The sequence below is a fragment of the Pyrgilauda ruficollis genome, unplaced genomic scaffold, assembly GCF_017590135.1.
Source record: "Pyrgilauda ruficollis isolate IOZ18807 unplaced genomic scaffold, ASM1759013v1 scaffold192, whole genome shotgun sequence".
In the NCBI taxonomy this organism is placed as follows: domain Eukaryota; kingdom Metazoa; phylum Chordata; class Aves; order Passeriformes; family Passeridae; genus Pyrgilauda; species Pyrgilauda ruficollis.
In genome coordinates, this window is record NW_024518318.1 from 177,727 (window position 1) to 195,193 (window position 17,467).

The 17,467-nt window shown below is 58.1% G+C and overlaps 2 protein-coding genes across 2 annotated transcripts; both read right to left on the reverse strand.

The window, feature by feature from the left end:
* Positions 1 to 9: 9 nt before the first annotated feature.
* JUND (JunD proto-oncogene, AP-1 transcription factor subunit) lies at positions 10 to 1,569 on the reverse strand. Its single transcript, XM_041465840.1, has 2 exons — positions 391 to 1,569; positions 10 to 261 (listed from the first exon to the last, which is right to left on the reverse strand). The coding sequence occupies exon 1, from the start codon at positions 1,425 to 1,427 to the stop codon at positions 483 to 485; it is 945 nt and encodes a 314-aa protein (XP_041321774.1). The 5' UTR covers positions 1,428 to 1,569; the 3' UTR covers positions 10 to 261; positions 391 to 482.
* A 4,366-nt stretch (positions 1,570 to 5,935) lies between these two features.
* Positions 5,936 to 13,079, reverse strand: LSM4 (LSM4 homolog, U6 small nuclear RNA and mRNA degradation associated). The gene is made up of 5 exons (XM_041465841.1): positions 12,939 to 13,079; positions 12,691 to 12,732; positions 12,486 to 12,584; positions 9,440 to 9,623; positions 5,936 to 7,346 (listed from the first exon to the last, which is right to left on the reverse strand). Exons 1-5 carry the CDS (start codon positions 12,939 to 12,941, stop codon positions 7,258 to 7,260), a joined length of 417 nt encoding a protein of 138 aa, XP_041321775.1. The 5' UTR covers positions 12,942 to 13,079; the 3' UTR covers positions 5,936 to 7,257.
* Positions 13,080 to 17,467: the final 4,388 nt, after the last annotated feature.

Below are 17,467 nucleotides of genomic sequence, written 5' to 3' on the forward strand. Positions count from 1 at the left end.
AGAGGCCAATTCTCCGTGTCGCGGGGTTTTACTGGGACCTCACTGGAATGTGTGGGGCGCGGAGGGACCCGGGGGGGGCGGCCCGGGCCCCTCTCAGTCCGTGCGCGGCGGGGAACCCCCGGCCTGTCCCTCCGCGGGGAGCCGGAGCCCACGGCCCGGAGCCGCTCCTGGGCCTCCCCTCACACCGTGTCTGGGGAGGTGGAGGGGGGGCGATCATCGCTCTTCTTCCTCCCCTCGGGACCCCTCGGTCCATGCCCGGGACAAGGCAGGAGCTTCCCCCGCTCCCCTCAGTCCTTGCCCGGGAGCAGGCGGCCGCTTCCCCCGCTCCCCTCAGTCCCTGCCCGGGACCCCTCGGTCCGTTCCCGGGGCGAGGTGAGCGCTTTCCCCGTTCCCCTCGGTCCATGCCCGGGGCAGGGCGGGCGCTCCCCCGGGTCCTTGCCCGGTACCCCTCGGTCCGTGCCCGGGCTGGGGCCCGCCCGGGGTCAGTACGCCGGCACTTGGTGCTGGTGCTGGGGCAGGAGCTGGCAGCCGCTGTTGACGTGGCTGAGCACCTTCTGCTTGAGCTGGGCGACCTGCTCGCGGAGCAGGCTGGCGGTGGAGGCGAGCTCCGTGTTCTGGCTCTTGAGGCTCTTCACCTTCTCCTCCAGCCGGGAGATCCGCTCCAGCTTCCTCTTGCGGCACTTGGAGGCGGCGATGCGGTTCCTCAGCCGCTTCCGTTCCGCCTTGATGCGCTCCTGCGTGTCCATGTCGATGGGGGACAGCGGGGGGCTCTCCCCGAAGCTCGGCACCTCCGGCACGATCTGCGGCTCGTCCTTTAGCGGCGGCGGGGGCGGCGGCGGAGGCAGCCGCGGCGGCGGCGCCGCGAACGGGCCGGGGTCGGCGGCGTAGCTGACGGCCGGGTAGGTGCTGAGGTTGGCGTAGACGGGCGGCTCCGGGGCCATCCCGGCGGCGGGCAGCTCGCCCGCTCCGCCGCTTCCTCCCCCGCCGCCGCCGCCCGCGCCGCCGCCGCTCCCCGCCGCGCCGCCGCCCAGCTGGTTCTGCTTGTGCAAGTCCTCCAGCGCCTTGACGAAACCCTCGGCGAACTCCTGCTCCTCGGAGGCGGCCGCTTTAGGGTACAGGAACTGGCCGCTGGTCGGGGTGGTGGTGACCAGCCCGTTGGACTGGATGATGAGCCGCTCCAGCTCCGGGGACGCCAGCTTGAGCAGCCCCAGCTCGGCCGAGCCCAGCAGCCCCGCCGCCTCGCCGCTGGCCGCGCCGGGGGCTTTCAGCGCCGCCGCCACCTGTTCCGGTAAGGCCATCCCGAGCGCGTCCTTCTTCATCATGCTGCCGCCGGGGAAAGGCAGGAGGAGCCCGTTGCTGCCGGAGGACGGAGCGAAGCCGCTGCCGAGGCCGCTCAACACATCATCATGGTAGAAGGGTGTTTCCATCCTCCTCCCCCGCCCGGCTGCGGGGGAAACGGCGCCGGGGCGGGGGGAGGACCGGGGCGAGCGCGGGGCGGGGAGGGCGGGGGAGGCGCCCGGTGCGCACCGGCCGCGGCCCCGCTCCTGCGCGCGCGCACACGGGTCTGCCGCCGCCGCGCGCCCCGCGCCGCGTTAAATAGGCGGCGCCGTCGCGGTGACCTCACCGCGTCGAGTCCCCATTGGCTGCAGATGACGTCCTCGCCAGCCGTCGTTTGCATACGGGGCGTGGCCTCCGCCCCGCGGAGGCGGTGCCCCGCCCCGTGCCGGCCACGCCCCGGCCCCGTCGCCGCGGCGACCGGCGGGTAAACGGGACAACAGCGCGCGGGGCCCTGGGATGACGTCAGCGCGGGGGAGGGGCGGTCACGTGGCCCAGCGGCGCGCGCCCCGCCGGGGCTGATGGGCACAAAGGGAGGGGCGGGAACCGGGCACGGGAACGGGCGTCGGGGTGGTGGTGACCAGCCCGTTGGACTGGATGATGAGCCGCTCCAGCTCCGGGGACGCCAGCTTGAGCAGCCCCAGCTCGGCCGAGCCCAGCAGCCCCGCCGCCTCGCCGCTGGCCGCGCCGGGGGCTTTCAGCGCCGCCGCCACCTGTTCCGGTAAGGCCATCCCGAGCGCGTCCTTCTTCATCATGCTGCCGCCGGGGAAAGGCAGGAGGAGCCCGTTGCTGCCGGAGGACGGAGCGAAGCCGCTGCCGAGGCCGCTCAACACATCATCATGGTAGAAGGGTGTTTCCATCCTCCTCCCCCGCCCGGCTGCGGGGGAAACGGCGCCGGGGCGGGGGGAGGACCGGGGCGAGCGCGGGGCGGGGAGGGCGGGGGAGGCGCCCGGTGCGCACCGGCGAACCGGGCACGGGAATGGGCACTGGGAACGGGAACCGGGCATGGGAATGGGCACTGGGAACGGGAACTGGGCACGGGAACGGGCACTGGGAACCGGGAACGTGCACCGGGCACGGAAACCGGCCACAGGGCACGGGGACGGGCACGGGAACGGCACAGGGCACCGGGAACCGGGTACGGGAACGGCACGGGGCACTGGGAATGGGCACCGGGAACTGGGCATAGGAACAGCCACAGGGCACCGGGAACTGGGCACGAGAACCGGACGCCGGGAATAGGAATGGGAACCGGGCATGGGAATTGCCTACTGAGAATCGGGACCGGGCACAGGGCACAGGAACCGGCAACCTGGCACTGGGTACCGGCACCGGGACTGGACCCTGGCACCGAGCCGGAGCCCGGCTGTAAAAAGGGTACAACAAATAAATAAATAAATAAATAAGCAAACACACCGGGCCAGGCACCGCCACGGGACCTTGCGGGTCAGCCCGGGACCGGCCACAGAGCCGCCATTCCTGCATGTCCCCACACCTCCCGTGTCACCGCTGCGCCCCGGTGGCACCGGGCTTCACCCAGCGAACAGCCGCTCCCTCCGGCCAAGCCCGGTTCACCGGGGAGGGGTGGGGGTTACACCATCCCTCCGTGGGTCAGCCAGGGGCACAGCGAGCCCGGTGCGGGCGGCACCGGGGAAGGAGTTAACGGCGGCGGCGGTGGCGGTGGCAGACGTCACGGCCGGCCAAGCCCGCGGGCGGCTGAGGGGGCGGATCGGCGTCAGCGCTTGACGTCACCGGCGCGGGGGGAGGCAGCGCCGGTGTCCGCCGATAACCCCCCTCACACACACACACACACCGGGCAGGATGCGGCCCCCGCGCCGCCGAGACCCCGGGCACACGCGGGACACCGGGGCGGGTGACGCTGAGCCGGCGCTAATTGCGGCCAGATGCTTCCCGGGCCGCGCTAATGAGAGCGATAAATCAGCGGTGTCAGGGCGTGGGGGGGACTCGGGGGACCCCGCGCCCCCCCTCCGGTTCTGCCGGTGCCAGGAGCTGCCGCCCCGGTGTGTCCGTCCTGTGTGCTGCCCACAGCCGGCGGGGACGGTGGGGCACGGCACGGGGTGGCACGGCACAGCCCTGGCTTCGGGGGACACGGGTGACACGCAGGACAGGGCTGGGGCAGCGCTGGGGGCCGGCACACGCAGTGCTGGCGCTGGGGAAACTGAGGCACGGGAGGACAACTGCGATCTACCCTCCCCCTCCCCCGACAGCTGCTGTTAATTAAATCCCGAATAAACGCGGTTTATTAAATCTCAGCGAGAGCGGAGCGCGCACGGCTCCGTGTCCCCCGCTGTCCCCGCTGTCCCGAGCCAGTAAAAAAAGCAGTGGCGGTGCCAGGCCCGGTGTCCCGGGGGCTCGCAGGTGAAGCCGCCGTCCGCCTTTCCGTTCCAAACCCCTCATTAGGGGCGCGGCCGGACCGGCAGGTTCAGACTTTCCATCCCGGCCAAACCCGGCGGGCGAGGGACAGGGCGGTAAAAAAAACCTCCCCTTGTCCCTGTCCCAACCCCGCTCGGGGTCCCCAGGCCGGGGACACACCTTGGGGACGGCCACCCGCGGGTACCGGGGCACCCACGGAAACCGGGGCGAGCAGAACCGGCTTTGGCTGGCGGTGCTCTCGGGGTTGCACCGAGGAACCGGCCGGCACCGGGGGCTCGTCCCCACCGGCACAACCCCGCCAGGGCAGCGGCACCCCGGGGCTCGTCCTGCCGTGTCCCCCCAGCCTGCCACCGCCGCTGCTCATCCCGCGTGTCCCCTGTCCCCAAACCAAGAAGCCAATGCCTGCAGCTTCATTTTCTTAATGAGCGCTTAATGAGGGGCGTGAATCAGTGACCCCTTCCGCCTGCCGCGGGGGCAGAGCCGCGGGGAGGTCCCCGTGCAGGGAGCTGGTGGCAGTGCCACCGTCCCCACGGCCGGGTGGCCAAAGCTGCTGTTCCTGGAGGCACCAGAGCCCGGGCGAGCACCCCGAGTCACCGTCCTGCCACCTGGGCTCGATTTACCCGGGAGCAGGATTTGGGATGAGCCTCGAGCGAGGCCATGGCCACCAGAGCATCCTCGCGGCTCCTGCTGTCCCCAGCAGTGCCACCAGGACCATTCCCTGCGTGCCACCAGCTCCAGGACACCAGAGGTGCCTGATCCTGCCGCGGCCAGCAGCTCTGGACGCTGACACCACGGGCTGGACACAAGGTGCCCGTGGGCTGCCAGGGGTGCATCCGCGTGCCAAGCTCCCCCCTGGAAAAGGGAACAAGCAGGGTTTGCACCCCGGGATTTGCACGGCAGGCGCTGGGCACGCAGGGGGAAGCTGCCTCTTAGTCATTGCCACAGGCAGGGAGAGAGGAACCGAGCCGGGAAAACAAGAAGTCACAAGCTGCCAGCGCCTGTCCCCAAACCTGCCCTGTCCCCGAGGAACCCCTAGGGGCCTCCGACAATCAAAAACAAGAATAAAAAAAAAAAAAAAAACCAGAAAGAAAGAGAGAAAGAAAACAGATTTGAAAAGGAAAAAGGAGGAGGAGGAGGGTTTGACGTGTATTTTTAGTTGCTTAGCACAGCCCTGAAATATTTCGGCAGCCACTCCCTCCGCGTCGCTGGTGTGTAACTATTCCTGTGCTGCCTCCTCGGCGAGGCTCAGAAGCTCTGAGTCACCGTGGGGCAGTCAGAGACACGAACCCTGGCTGCCACCAGCTCCACTGCCACCAAAATATCCCGGGAAGGGTTTCCAGGGTGGCCTTTGCTGGGTCTTTCCGTGCGGGACGCGTTGGCCCTGCCCGGCTCTGCACCCACCCACGCCCAGCCAGGCTCAGACTTTTCTTCCTCCTCTCTGCTTGTTGCTTTTATCTCGCTCCTCCCTGTTTTGTTTCATTTTTTTTTGGGTTTTTTTTTTAGCCTCCCTGCGCTGCCACGGGGCAGTGACAGCCCCAGACGTTCATTTTTGGGGCAGAAAAGGCCGAAGTGACAGCTGAGCGTCACATCAATGCCCTTCCACAGAGCCATCTGCCACCCAGCTGCCCTTGGCCCAAAAATATTCCTGCAGAGGTGGAAAAAAAGGGGAAGCAAGCAGGGAATGCTGCTAAAGCCCTGAAGTGGGGTAATTAACCAAATGCAGAACTTAACGAGCTCCACCAGCTGACCCCAGAGCTTGGCCAGGAGATAAGGAGCACTTTGGAGGACTCTACCCCGAGCTGGAGCCAAAGGTCCCATTGTTGCAGTCAGGATTTCTCCTGCCAGAAAAGACCTTAAATCCCAGCAGGGCTGGAGCTGTTTCCCTTTCCACGGAGCCTCTGTGGCTGGAGGGATCCGAAGGGAGGGAGCAGGTTGGGAAGGGAAAGTCTGACACAGCCTGGGCTTTGTTAAAATGCCACAGGAGTTTTCCAGCAGGGAGGACACATCACCCCATCCCCTGGAATTGGCTCCCTGGGATGAGCACGGAGTGCTGGGCATGGCCTCAACAAGGAGCAGCTCCACGGAGAGCACGTGGCTGGTGCTGGAAATTGAGTATTTTGGGATTTATCCCCGATTCCAGGGCTCAGGGAAGGGTTCTGGGTCGGGCAGGGCCCAGCAGCATCACAGACACACAGAGAGAGGAGGCTGGAAGAGGCTGGAGGTTTATTCTCACTCACCACTGTGCCCAGTTCTATAAACATTAAAAAAATAAGTCTATAAAAGCATGTTCTTCACTCCTTTTCAGTACAGTGGCGATGGCAGAGCCTCCAACACGAGAACCAGTTGTACAAACCCCAAACCTGCTCAAAACAAGCCACAATATCAATTCCCCCCCCACCAAAATTCAGCTGTTTCATCCATCCAGGGGGGGTGAGGCACACCCAGAGCTGTTTCTTCCCCCCGGTGTGCTCAGCCAGGATATTCTGAGGGTGTATTTTGGGATGGAAGACTGGAGTAACCTGCCCTGGGAATTCCCAGGAGTTGTCTGAACCTACAGGAGGGACACGTTCACACGCTGGCCTGTGTCCCCAAGGGAAGATAATTGGTGGCTGGGGGAGGAAGTGACAGGTACAGCCAGCGAGGTCAATCACCAGCTACTGGAAGAAATTAGGTCGGGAAATATTGTCAGAGTTCAGCACTTGGTGTCACAGCAGAAGGGAGAGAGTTTTCAAAGCAAGGGGGAGGAAATAAACCCATGTAAATCAACTCAAGTTGGTGTTAAAAATAAAAAATTAAATCCCCCATGAGGAAGAAGGGGCGCACCAGCCTCATGCAAAAAAACCCCAAAAAAACAACAAAACAAACAACCCAACACAGAAAAAAACCCTGTTCCTTTGAAGGAAACTTCTAATCTGAAGTCAAATTAGCAATGAACTAATTGGGAAACGCTCATTTGCCACAAAGCTCTCTTGGCAACAAGGCCTGAAGGTCAGTGTTCATCCCTCCTTTAAGCCACTGGAGAAACAGAACTCACTGGCCAGGAGAAGAAAAGCAATAGCTTAAAAGTTTGTTGGTTTAAAAAACCCCCAAACCTTTAGGACTATTCACACACAGACACAACATCCTCAAGTTCAGTGTTTTTAAACCAAAACACATCTGTTACAAACAAAACAAGTTTCCCAACTTTCAAGTATTTAAAAAAAAAAAAAAAAATCCAAGCAATCCAGAAAGTGTTTGCCTTCGTACTGGTACCTCTGAACAGGAAAATATTTTAAATTAAACCTGGTAAGCCTGAAAAATTCACTCTCAGGAGAAGGCAGAACCTCGGTCCTTAACCATGAACGAATTTTTAAAAAGTATTTCCAATGATTTGCTGACTACAAGGAGCAAAAACTCCACCAGACTAAAGCGTGAGGGGCTTCCAAAGGAACATGATTTGGGCTCTGGTTCTGATGGAAGAGCAGGAAAGGGAACGTTTTTGGACACGTGGCAGCCCTGAGGTGACAAAACCCAAAGTGTCCCTGGCTCTCACTGCTTGGCTGATTGCCTGCCTGGCTTTTTTTCCTGCTGGCCTCTTCCACTGCCTGGAATTCCACGGCCACGGCCACCAAACACACCTGTGGAGCAGAAAGGAACAGGTAACAGCATCCCTGCAAGCCAGCAAAGCCTTACAGCTTCAGTTATTGGTGTTTCACCCCAAAAACTTGTTTGTTTTTGAGCCTTAGAAGCAGAAATGTGACTTTCAGACTTCTCCTTTTCCAGTCCCAGACCTTTATTTAGGAGGTGCATGAACTCATCCCCCCTCAGCAGCAAGTTCAGCAGAACCTCCCTGGCGTGTCGATTTTATGATTAACGTTGATCTCGTGGTAAACTGAAGTTTCTTCCCCCCCCCAAAAAAAAAGAATGGATCCAGGGAAGCAACAAATGTAAAATCCAGGTGGTAACGTGTCCCCTGAGAGCTGTGAGGGCAACCCAAAGGCTGGGCAGAGCAATCCTTGGCTCTGGAGAGGGCACTGGGCACAGGAGAGCACAGATTTATTTGGGGGCTGCAGTGAGATGAGCATCCTCAGCCCCAAAACCAGAGGAGCTGCTGAGCCCAGCCCTCAGATTTACCCCCAAAATCCCATCCTGGGGATAAAGGGCTGTGGATCCACCCTGCTGCACAAAAGGCAGAGCCCAAAGGAGAGCCAATCCAAGCACCTGGCTTCTCTAGAGGAGGGGACGTGCCCAAACCAGAGGGAAAACATAAATTATTCCCAAGCCTGCAGTGCTTGGGATGCTCCTCCTGGAGCAAAGGCTGGGGACGTCTGACTTTGGCAAGCAAGAAGTCAAAGGAGGAGGATTAGGAGTGTCAGAAACAATAATCCTTTCAACTGGGAGCACAATTACAGCTTCCCTCCTGCCCGTTGGCCTCCCAACAAAATTGTCCTGCCTTAATTTTTTTTTTTTTTTTTTTTTCCCCTTTCCCTCCTCCCTTCATGTCTCGGTAATGAGAGCCAAACCTTTGAGCTAATTAGCAAACGCCGAAGCTTCCCTTGAAAATATTCCATCAGCAAATTGAGGCTGCAGATGGAAAGAGCAGGAGCTCCACCTTGGAGCTCCCCACGAGGGAAAAACAGCGAGGTTTTGGTGTTTATCCCCCCCAAAAAAAATCCTAAAAAACTGCCGTGCCAAGGCAAAGGGGAACAGAAACAAAGGGCGCCTTCAGATTTGGGAAGGTCGCTGGGGGTTTCCAGGGGCAGCAGGGATTTGGGGAGGAGGAGCTGGTGGGAATCACCCCCATGGCCCCAGGTCCATGCCACCTGGATTCCTGGCACAGCTCTCCAGAGAGGCTCCACACGTCCCTGAGCCCATCCCCAGGGCTCCTCCTGAAGCTGAACTCGGGATTTGGGGATTTTTAAGCTCTGACTGCAGGTGAAGCCTGGGCTGAGAGCAGCCCTGGGCTTGTGGGGTGACCACAAATCCCAAAAACATGACATTAGGGGAGAGCAAAGAAACAGCTCCCAGGCTTCCAGGGGGATCATTTGGGGAAAAGGAGCAGCACATCCCCCAGCTGAAGTGCCCTGGGATCACCTAAACCCATGAAATGGGAAGGGCTGTTTGGGTGACCTATTTCTTCTGAAGTGGCAACCTGCCCTTTATCAGAAACATGAATTATTCATCTTCCAGGAGCAGCTCAAACCCTCACATAGTTTTGTCTTTTTTTTTTTTTTTTTTAATATAAGTACATTAACAAATCAGGAAATCCAAAGCCCCATTTTAAAGGGGGAGAAGATGATTTTTTTTTCCTCACTGCCAAGGGTTTATTTTCACTATTTTCACCCAGAACAGCCTTTTGTTTTCCCCCTGGCCCTTGCTAAGCTACAGTTCTGCAGGGCCACGCTCCTGAACGAGCCAGGAGGAGCTGAAACAGTCAAGTTCAGACTCTCTTAAGCTCCTGCCCAGCCCCAGGAACGAGGGAGGCCCATCCCTGGCACGAATCCTCCCTGTTCCTTGGCAGGGGCTGCCTTACGCACTCGCTCGACTGGATCCTGCTCAGGAGCTGCTCCAGCTTCTCCCAGACACAGCCCTGGCTTTCAAACACAGCACCAGGAGCTGCTCCTTGCTCAAAAGGGTCAATTTTAAAGGCAGGGATCCCATTCTCCCCTCTTCAAGCTGGGGAAGGAAAAAAAAAAATTTAAAAAAAAATTTTAAAAAATCAGATTTTTACCTCGTCCAGCTCCTCCAACCCCACGGCCCTTCTGCTGCTTCTGCTGCTGCATCCCACCACGGCCTCTGCCCTTGGACACCACCTCCTCCTTCACCATGTCAATGATCTCGTCAGGGATCCGCAGGTATTTGATGGTGCTGCCACGGATGTAGCACTCTGGCATCCTCCAGAACTTGTCCCCGTCCTGTTGGGGAGCAACATGTCAGGCCACGAGCAAAAACTGCTGCTTTTGGGGCACTTTTAGGGATTTTGAGTTTGTCCCTGTTCTGTTGGGGAGCAGCACCTGAGGCCACGAGCAAAACCTGCTGCTTTTGGGGCACTTTTGGGACAGTTTTGGGATTTTGAACTTGACCCTGTCCTGTTAGGGAGCAACACGTCAGATCAAGAGCAAAACCTGCTGCTTTTGGGTCACTTTTGGGATTTTGAATTTGTCCTTGTCCTGCTGGGGAGCAACACGTGAGGCCACGAGCAAAACCTGCTGCTTTTGGGGCACTTTTAAGGATTTTGAATTTGTCCCTGTCCTGTCGGGGAGCAGCACATGAGGCCACGAGCAAAACCTGCTGCTTTTGGGTCACTTTTATGGATTTTGAGCGTTTCTGGAGAAGGGGAGAGCTCCAGCAGTGTTTGCTGGGAGCATTACCGGTAACCAGCTGTGGAAAATGGGGGGGTTTAACTCCCCAAAAACACAGAGCCCCACAAACAACTGCATTTTCAGTTTGTTCCACAGCTGCCTCAAGCAGCGGCAGAAAACGTCAGAAGAAGAGGGCGAGGAAACAAAGAGAAGGGAATTGAAAGTGGGAGCAGAGGCACGAGTTAAAATGGTGGTGAACAACCAATTCTGGCCAAAAAAACCGCAGCTGTGGCCAGGATTCTTCTCCAGCTGGGAGTCACCCCACTCCTTCACTCCTCTGGGGTGTGGAAGGAGCAGCGAGGCAGCTCTGGAGCCAGCTGGCTGTGGGACGTGAGCAGCTGAGGGAAAGAAGGAACTCACAATTGATATATTTATCTTTTAAAAAAAATAAAAATTAGAAACCTTCAGGTGCTCAGTTTTGGAGCAGCCACCTCCCTGCCTCGCTTCCAGGATTTTTCCAGGGGATACCACGGATACCCTAGGGCTCAGCCCAGCAGGGAATAAGAACCCAGAGCTGAACAACAACTCCCTGGCCGTGATGTAACTGGGAGGAGGGACTGGGAACCGCCTGGCCCCGGCTCCAGCAGGGCCAGCCTGCAGCTGGGATGGCTCCAACCCAGCCATCCCCATGTGGAGCAGGCGCCTGCCGCGTCCCGGGAGAGGAGGGGAAAGCAGCACGCCCCGCTCCTGCTCTCTGGGGATGCACGGCTCTCGTTATTTAGGGCAGCTCCAGCCTGCACGGGCAAGCCCAGGAGGAGGCAGAGGAGCAACAATTCCCAGAGACAGCCGGCGAACCCCACCCTGCCTGGGATGTGCCTGGCTGCTCCTTGGCTCGGGATGCAGGAAGGGATGGAGCTCCAGGCTCCTTCCTCGTTCCGGCCTCCCCCGGGTAAACAAGAGGCTGCCGGCTCGTTGTCCCGTGCCATCTAGCGGCCAGTGCCACCAGTGCCACCAGTGCCACCAGATTCCATCTTCACCCGGGGTTTGGAGGCAGCTGAGGCCGCTCTGCCGCGTGCTGGGTCATAGAATCGTGGAATCATGGAATGGTTTGGGACTAAAGGATTGTCCCAGCTCCACACCTTCCGCTGTCTCGGGTGGCTCCAACCTGGCCTTGGACGCTCCAGGCATGGGGCAGCCACAGCTGCCCTGGGAATTTCATCCCAAACCCTCGCCGCCTTCACAGGGAGGAATTCCTTCCCGAAATCCCACCGAACCCTGCCCTCCCCCTGTGTCCTGTCTTTCCATCCCTTATCCAAAGTTTCTCCCCGTGTTTTTGTCAGCACCTTCAGGCACGGCAAGGCCACAATCAGGTGACCCCAAAGCTTCTCCTCTCCAGGTTGAACAACCCCAATTCCCCAGCCTTTCCCCACAGGAGAGCTGCTCCATCCCTCTGATCATCTTGGACTCATTCCAGCATCTTCACATCCTTCTGGGTGATCCCTCCCCACAAAACCTGAGCTGCTGCTCTTCCCAGGCAGAGCACTGAGCCTTTGGAAGCAAATTTCCAAGGAGAAGGGAATCATCACCTGTGTCCTGGGCACGGTAAGGCTTTGCTCAACAGCGGTTCCCACCGTGACCCAAGACCCAGCCACAAATTCCAAAATTCCACCCCAAAATTCCCTGCAAACCTCACTCAGGGTGTCTCCCCTGTCACACCAGCAACACCACTCCACACTCCTGTCGTGGGGACAGCGGGAACTGGGGGGTTTGCAGGGGGATTTTTGGAAGGACAAGGATCCCTGGCAGCCTCTCCCGTGGAGCTCTGGCATTCCAGGGCTGGGAAAGCACAACAACAGCTGGAATTCCACACATCTGTGCCTCCCACGGGGATGAGACCGGACACTTCTGATGGAGGCCGAAGCACAAAACACAGATCCCAATCTCCTGCAGCAACTCTGGCCAAGGGCAAAGGCCCCAGACCTTCCAAAAGTCCCTCTCACCTCTGTGGGTGAGCTCAGCTGGACGTGGAGAGGAGAGGGGATGAAAGAGACTGGATGAAATAAAAGAAATTGTGGTGTTTGAGGCTGCCTGGGACAGGTAAAGGCTCTGGATTTTGGGAAACCTGGATCAGCATCACAGCACGTGGCCCCCTACTCCTCACCCAGGGGGATGAGGGACCCCAGCCCCTCATCCTGCGGTGTGCAGAAAGGGGACACCTACACAAGGCTGCTCCTTCATTATGGGCATTATCAATAATTAAACGGACATTATTAATAATTACATTAAATCTGCATTTCAGGCAGAGGCGACTCCTCCATAGGAGCGATGTGAATTACAGCCTGGCTGCGGGGACAGAGCCGGGGAACCTCTGGGGACAGATTCTGGGCTGACAGCGCTGTCTGCTCCCGGCTGCTCCCCGCCGACCCCGCCGGGGGTGACCCCTGCCCGGTACCGGTACCGGTGCTCCAGCCTTACCCGCGACGTGCAGATAACCTCCCGCAGGTTGATGTTCATCCAGTTGTCGCAGCTCACCAGGTGCCCGTTGTACGTCTCCCCGTTCTTCAGCTCCACCAGCTGCGAGAGAACAGCGGTCACTGGGCGCCGGTACCGGGATGTGCCCGGTGTCACCGGCACGCCACCGGCGAGGGGAGCGGGGCTGGGCCGCGCGGCCGGTACTCACCATGGGGTGGTTCTGCGCCGTCTTCAGCAACGACAGGGGCAGCTGCGAGGGGAAGAGAGGAGAAAGGCCTCAGGCACCGACCGACAACGGGGCACCGGCCGGGGCACCGACCCGCGCACCGAGCGGGGCACCGGGCACGCCATCCCTGGCGAGGGGGAAGACACGAGCCAGGCGCTCCCCTCCGCTCCAGCCCCCTCCCGAGCCCCGTTCCCCGTTCCCGGTTCCCCGTTCCATCCGCCGCCGCTCACCATCGTGCCGGACCGGGAGCCGCCGCCGCGCCGGGCGCTGCCGCTCAAACCGCCCCCGGCTCCGCGCGGGGCCAATCAGAACGCGGCGCGGTCCCGCCGCAGCCAATCAGAGCGCGGCGCGGTCCCGCAGCAGCCAATCAGAGCGCGGATGGCGGCCGGGCCGCGCCGCGCCGCCCGGTCCGCGCCTTTGCGGCGGCACCGCCCGGGACGGGACGCGCCGGGACCGGACGAGACGCGCTCCGGACCTCCCGGTACCGCGGCCGCGCTTCGTGCTCCCCCACAACCAAGCGGGGAACCCCCGCGAGCCTCAAGGTGAGCGTTTTGTTTAATCAACCCCCCCGGAATCCCGCGCTGAGGCGGGCGAGCGGGAGCCCTTCGGGCTGCGCCGCACACGGAGAATCCCGGTGATCGGTAACGGGTGAAGGGCTCCAAGGCCGTCCCAACGCGGGACTTCCGCCGCGGCGGCGGAAGCGGCGGGTCCGGGCGGCGCGGGGCGGGGCGAGCGGCGCGGGGCGGGTAGTTGGGGACTTCTTCCCTGAGATTGTGGGGGGATAAGTGGGGGACCCCTTCCCTGAGGTGAGAGGGGAGGGTCTGCTGTCCCGTCAGGGGGGGACAGAGGGAATGGGGAGCGGGGACTGTCCCCTCGGGGGGCTGTTTTGGGGGGCTGTCCCCTCCGGGGGCTGTTTTGGGGGGCTGTCCCCTGTGTGGGCTGATAAATGGGGCGCAGGGCAGAGTCTGGGGGGCTTTGGGTCAGGGGTGTCACAGCTGGGGAGGGGTACAGAGGTGAGGAGCTTTCCTAACCCTTATCCAGCCAGGGTTCCCTTTTTCCCATGTGTGACCCCATCCCAGAGCTTTGCTCTTCGCCAAAAGAAGGGAATCCAGCCTCCCAAAGAGCAGGAAAACCAATTCGGGGTGCAGGGAGAGGGGGGAATCGCCCCAGACCACCCCACCCTGAGCCCCCAAGGTGTGGGGGGCTGCTCCCCAAAGCTCCCCCGAGGCGCGGCAGAAGCGCCGGGGGGAAGAAAGAGCGGAGGCAGCCGGAGGCCCCGGCGTTGTCAGCCTCCTCCCGGGGTACAAAGGCGGCTCGGGGTGATTTGTGGGTGAGGCCGTCCTGTGACAAATGGGGAACTCGCCCGAACTATTCAGGTCTCCCCCCGGCAGCTGAAGTTGAGGCTGTTTGAATAGCAGAGCGGCCGTAATCACGGGCAAAAAGTGCCTTTTTCCAGGGAGTGCTTGTGGGGAGCCGAGGAGCAGGTGGCAAATCCTGCCTCTCCCAACCCCAAATCCAGCGTGGAGCGGCGGTGACTAAACAGAAAACTTGCGTCAGGAGACGTTCTGCTGCTCGCGAGGCTCCTCCACGCTCTTTTTTTTTTTTATCCCCCCCCTTTTTTTTTAAATTTTCAGGGAAGCCTGGTTGCAAAATGCAGCGGTTGCCTTGTCAGCTCTGCCCCTGTTTGATAACGCCGTGGATGTCACGCGGAATTCCGTTCGGGGCCGGTGTCGTGTTCCCAGTGGGTTCCCAGCCTGAGCTGGCCGAGGATAAGCGTTATTTGTGCACAATTTCTTTTTTAGAACTCGTTAAGGAGATAATCCCGTCGCCATCCCCTGCAGCTGGTTTTGCTGCTAATGAGCCTTGGAGGGCCCCGTGGTGGATGTGCTCCGTGGGGTCGGGTGCTGCCCACAAAGTTCCTTCTGTTCCCAGCCAGGGATAACACGAGGGATCCGGGCAGATGAGTCAGAGCAGCGATAACCCCAGCTGTGTTTGTGCCGCTTGCATTTGGAATTTGGAGCAAGGGAATCCTGCCCTGTGCCTGGGCACCTGTAGGATTTCAGCCTTTCCGTGGCTGAGTCGTTAAAATAATGGATTTCGTTTCTTTTATAGGATTGTCACGCTGTATTTAGGAATTCAGCTTAGCAGGTCTCAGTGTTTGCTTCCCGAGAGCCGTGTGGGACTTGCAGAAACAGCTGGGAAGGCATTAATTTGCCTCCTTCCCCTGTCATAGTTTGTCTCACACCCCTGCAGTTCTGCTCACAGGAAAACACCCCCAACATTTTGGATTTTGTGGGGAATATTTATTTTGGCGAGCCGGCAACGCCGGGTTGAGATCCACGGGCGTGGACGAGCCCACGCTTGGGAAATTCCTCCTGAGCAGCATCACCTCAGCCTGCCTGGGGAGGAGGGCAAATCCCACATTTCCATTAAGGTGTCATCTGATATTTGTGGTCCCTCTCGGATCCTTTCAGGGGCTGGGCAGAATTTATGGCTCCTAATTGCACGAGGCTCGGAGGGCAAGGCTGACATTTTAAATTAAAGCATATCGACGTTACGCCCAGATAAATTGCCCAACCTTTGTGTGCTTGCTCAGGGGAAAAAAAAAATAAAAACCACCAACAACAACAACAAAAAAGATGTTATGGATTACCAGTTAACTCCAAAGTTATTCATTAGGAATTTAGAGGTGCTGAAGGAAGTGTTTTTGATAACGCCTTGGTAGCCTTTGCTGTGCTGTGGGTGGGTTGTCAACAGCTCTGTTTATTTCCTTGGGAGGTGTAATTAATGCTAACGAAGATCTTGGAGAAGACCCTGAGTGGAGAAGGGAACATTTGAGGCAGGCTTGTGGAAGCATCTGCTGTGGGCTGAAGCAATCAGGAATAGAAAATCCAATCATGATTCTAATTCTGTGACAAGTTAGCTGGTAATAATGAATTTTTCTAACCTGGGCAGGAAGGAAAATTCTTCTCCCCAAGAAAAAACCAAATTTCTTTTCAAGCAAGTTATTGTTTTCCTTCGCTGTACAAGGCTGGAGTTGAAATATTTCAGTGCAGGTGTCTTGTTTGACACTCAGGTGTAAGGAAATAAGGATTGAGAGGTAGAAGTGGAGGGTTTTTTTTTCTTCCCAGGAAAGCTCAAACCTCTTTGCAACTTCAAGCTGAGTCAAATCTGTGAATTTTTCTTCTCTTGCAGGGTTTGGGCCGTTTGGAGAACACGCTGTGAACGCCAGCTGGATTGCAGTTCAGGTAACCCCTGAATTTTCCTCTTAGGAGGTGTCAAAATCGAGGACAAATCCCTACAAAATTGGGCTTTCAGCTCTTTTTATCACTTACAGCTTCTTCTGGAGCTCCTCTGCAGATATCCAGATGGTCAGCTGGATAATGTTTGATTCCCTGCTCAGAAAACAATCCCTTAGCTGGTGGAGTTTAATGAGATTGAGTTAATGTAGCTGAGGCAAGTAAGGAATTCCCAGCTTTGGATGCTTTTAAATGGGGCAGGGAGCTTGGAATCTTCCTCTGCCCTGGGGAATTCCAAACAAACAAACCAGCTGACCAACCCAGAGGAATCTGGATGTTTTTCTCTCAGTTCTGGCTCGGAGCTGGGCCAGTTGGTTCACCTTTAAACTGAACCTCATCCCTGAGAGGAGGCTCCCAGCTGGAGGTTTTGTGGAGTTGTGTGAGTGGCAGGAGTCTGATTGCCAGAGCTGCCTCTTTTCTCCCCCCTGGATCCCCCCTTCTCTGCTTGGGAGAGTTTCTGGGGAAATGCTTTTCCTGCCTGCTCAGGAAAATCAGCTTTATGCCACTTGTAGCTCTGTATCTGCATGGGCACATCCCTAAAATTCTGGAATATCCTGGGAGGAAATCATCCAATCCAAGTCCTGGCCATGCACAGGACACCCCAAAAACCCCACCCCGTGCCCAGGAGCTCATCTGAGTGAGGCTGACATCCCACAAATGAGGCAAAAAGAGGGAATTAAGCTATTTTCAATGGAATTAAAGTTTTTTTTTTGCTATAAAAACACTTTTTACAGGGATGGTGCTGCCACATTATCCCACTTCTTCCTTCTTTGTCACTTCTGGATGGGGTTTGTGGCAAAGCTCCTGGGAATTCCATGGTACCTTTTAGCACAGTTGCCCAGGGAATTTAAATCTATTTTTCTCCCCACCACGTCTCTCTCCCCTTCAGAGCTCTGAGATTAATATCTTCTTTCAAATGCTTTTAAATTAAATCACAAACTCTAATCAATTACAGCCAACTAATGTCCAGCTGCCTGATGTGTTGGCTGCTAGGAGAAGACAAAACCTTTGCCTCCAAGAGCTTTTTGGGAATATTTTTAAGTTTGGGTCAGTTTGGAGGAAAATGCAGGTTGTGGATGGTGGAAAAAAAAATAATATAGGACATTCCTAAAAATCAGAAGTGAGGCTCAGTGATTTGGTTTGTTCTTGCTGGTGTAGTGTCAGCTGTTGTAAATAGCTGCTTTTATTTTAGAGGAGACAGACAAAAGGGTGTTTTTGGAGCAGGAGGAGTGGTGGGTGTTGAGATGTTGCTTGAAAAAAAAATAAACAAACCTAAAGAGAAACAGCTCGAGGCACTGGTGACTGCTCAGCTGTGTGGCTGATGGATGAAGTCATCCTCTCCATTTAAAATCCATTTTTAGGGGCTTGGGGGATGACAAAACTCAAGAGTTTGAGGTGTTTTGGGTGGATAAACTCAGAATTGGGGATGTTTTGAGTGACTAAACTCAAATTTGGGGATG

Coding starts and splice junctions, on each gene's coding strand:
- LSM4 (XM_041465841.1), bottom strand. Junction 9,624..12,485: donor AGGTTATCTGCACGTCGCGG/GTAAGGCTGGAG, acceptor GCTCCCCAACAG/GACGGGGACAAGTTCTGGAG. Junction 7,347..9,439: donor GGTTGGAGGAGCTGGACGAG/GTAAAAATCTGA, acceptor TCTGCTCCACAG/GTGTGTTTGGTGGCCGTGGC.
- JUND (XM_041465840.1), bottom strand. CDS start 1,427: ATGGAAACACCCTTCTACCATGATGATGTGTTGAGCGGCCTCGGCAGC.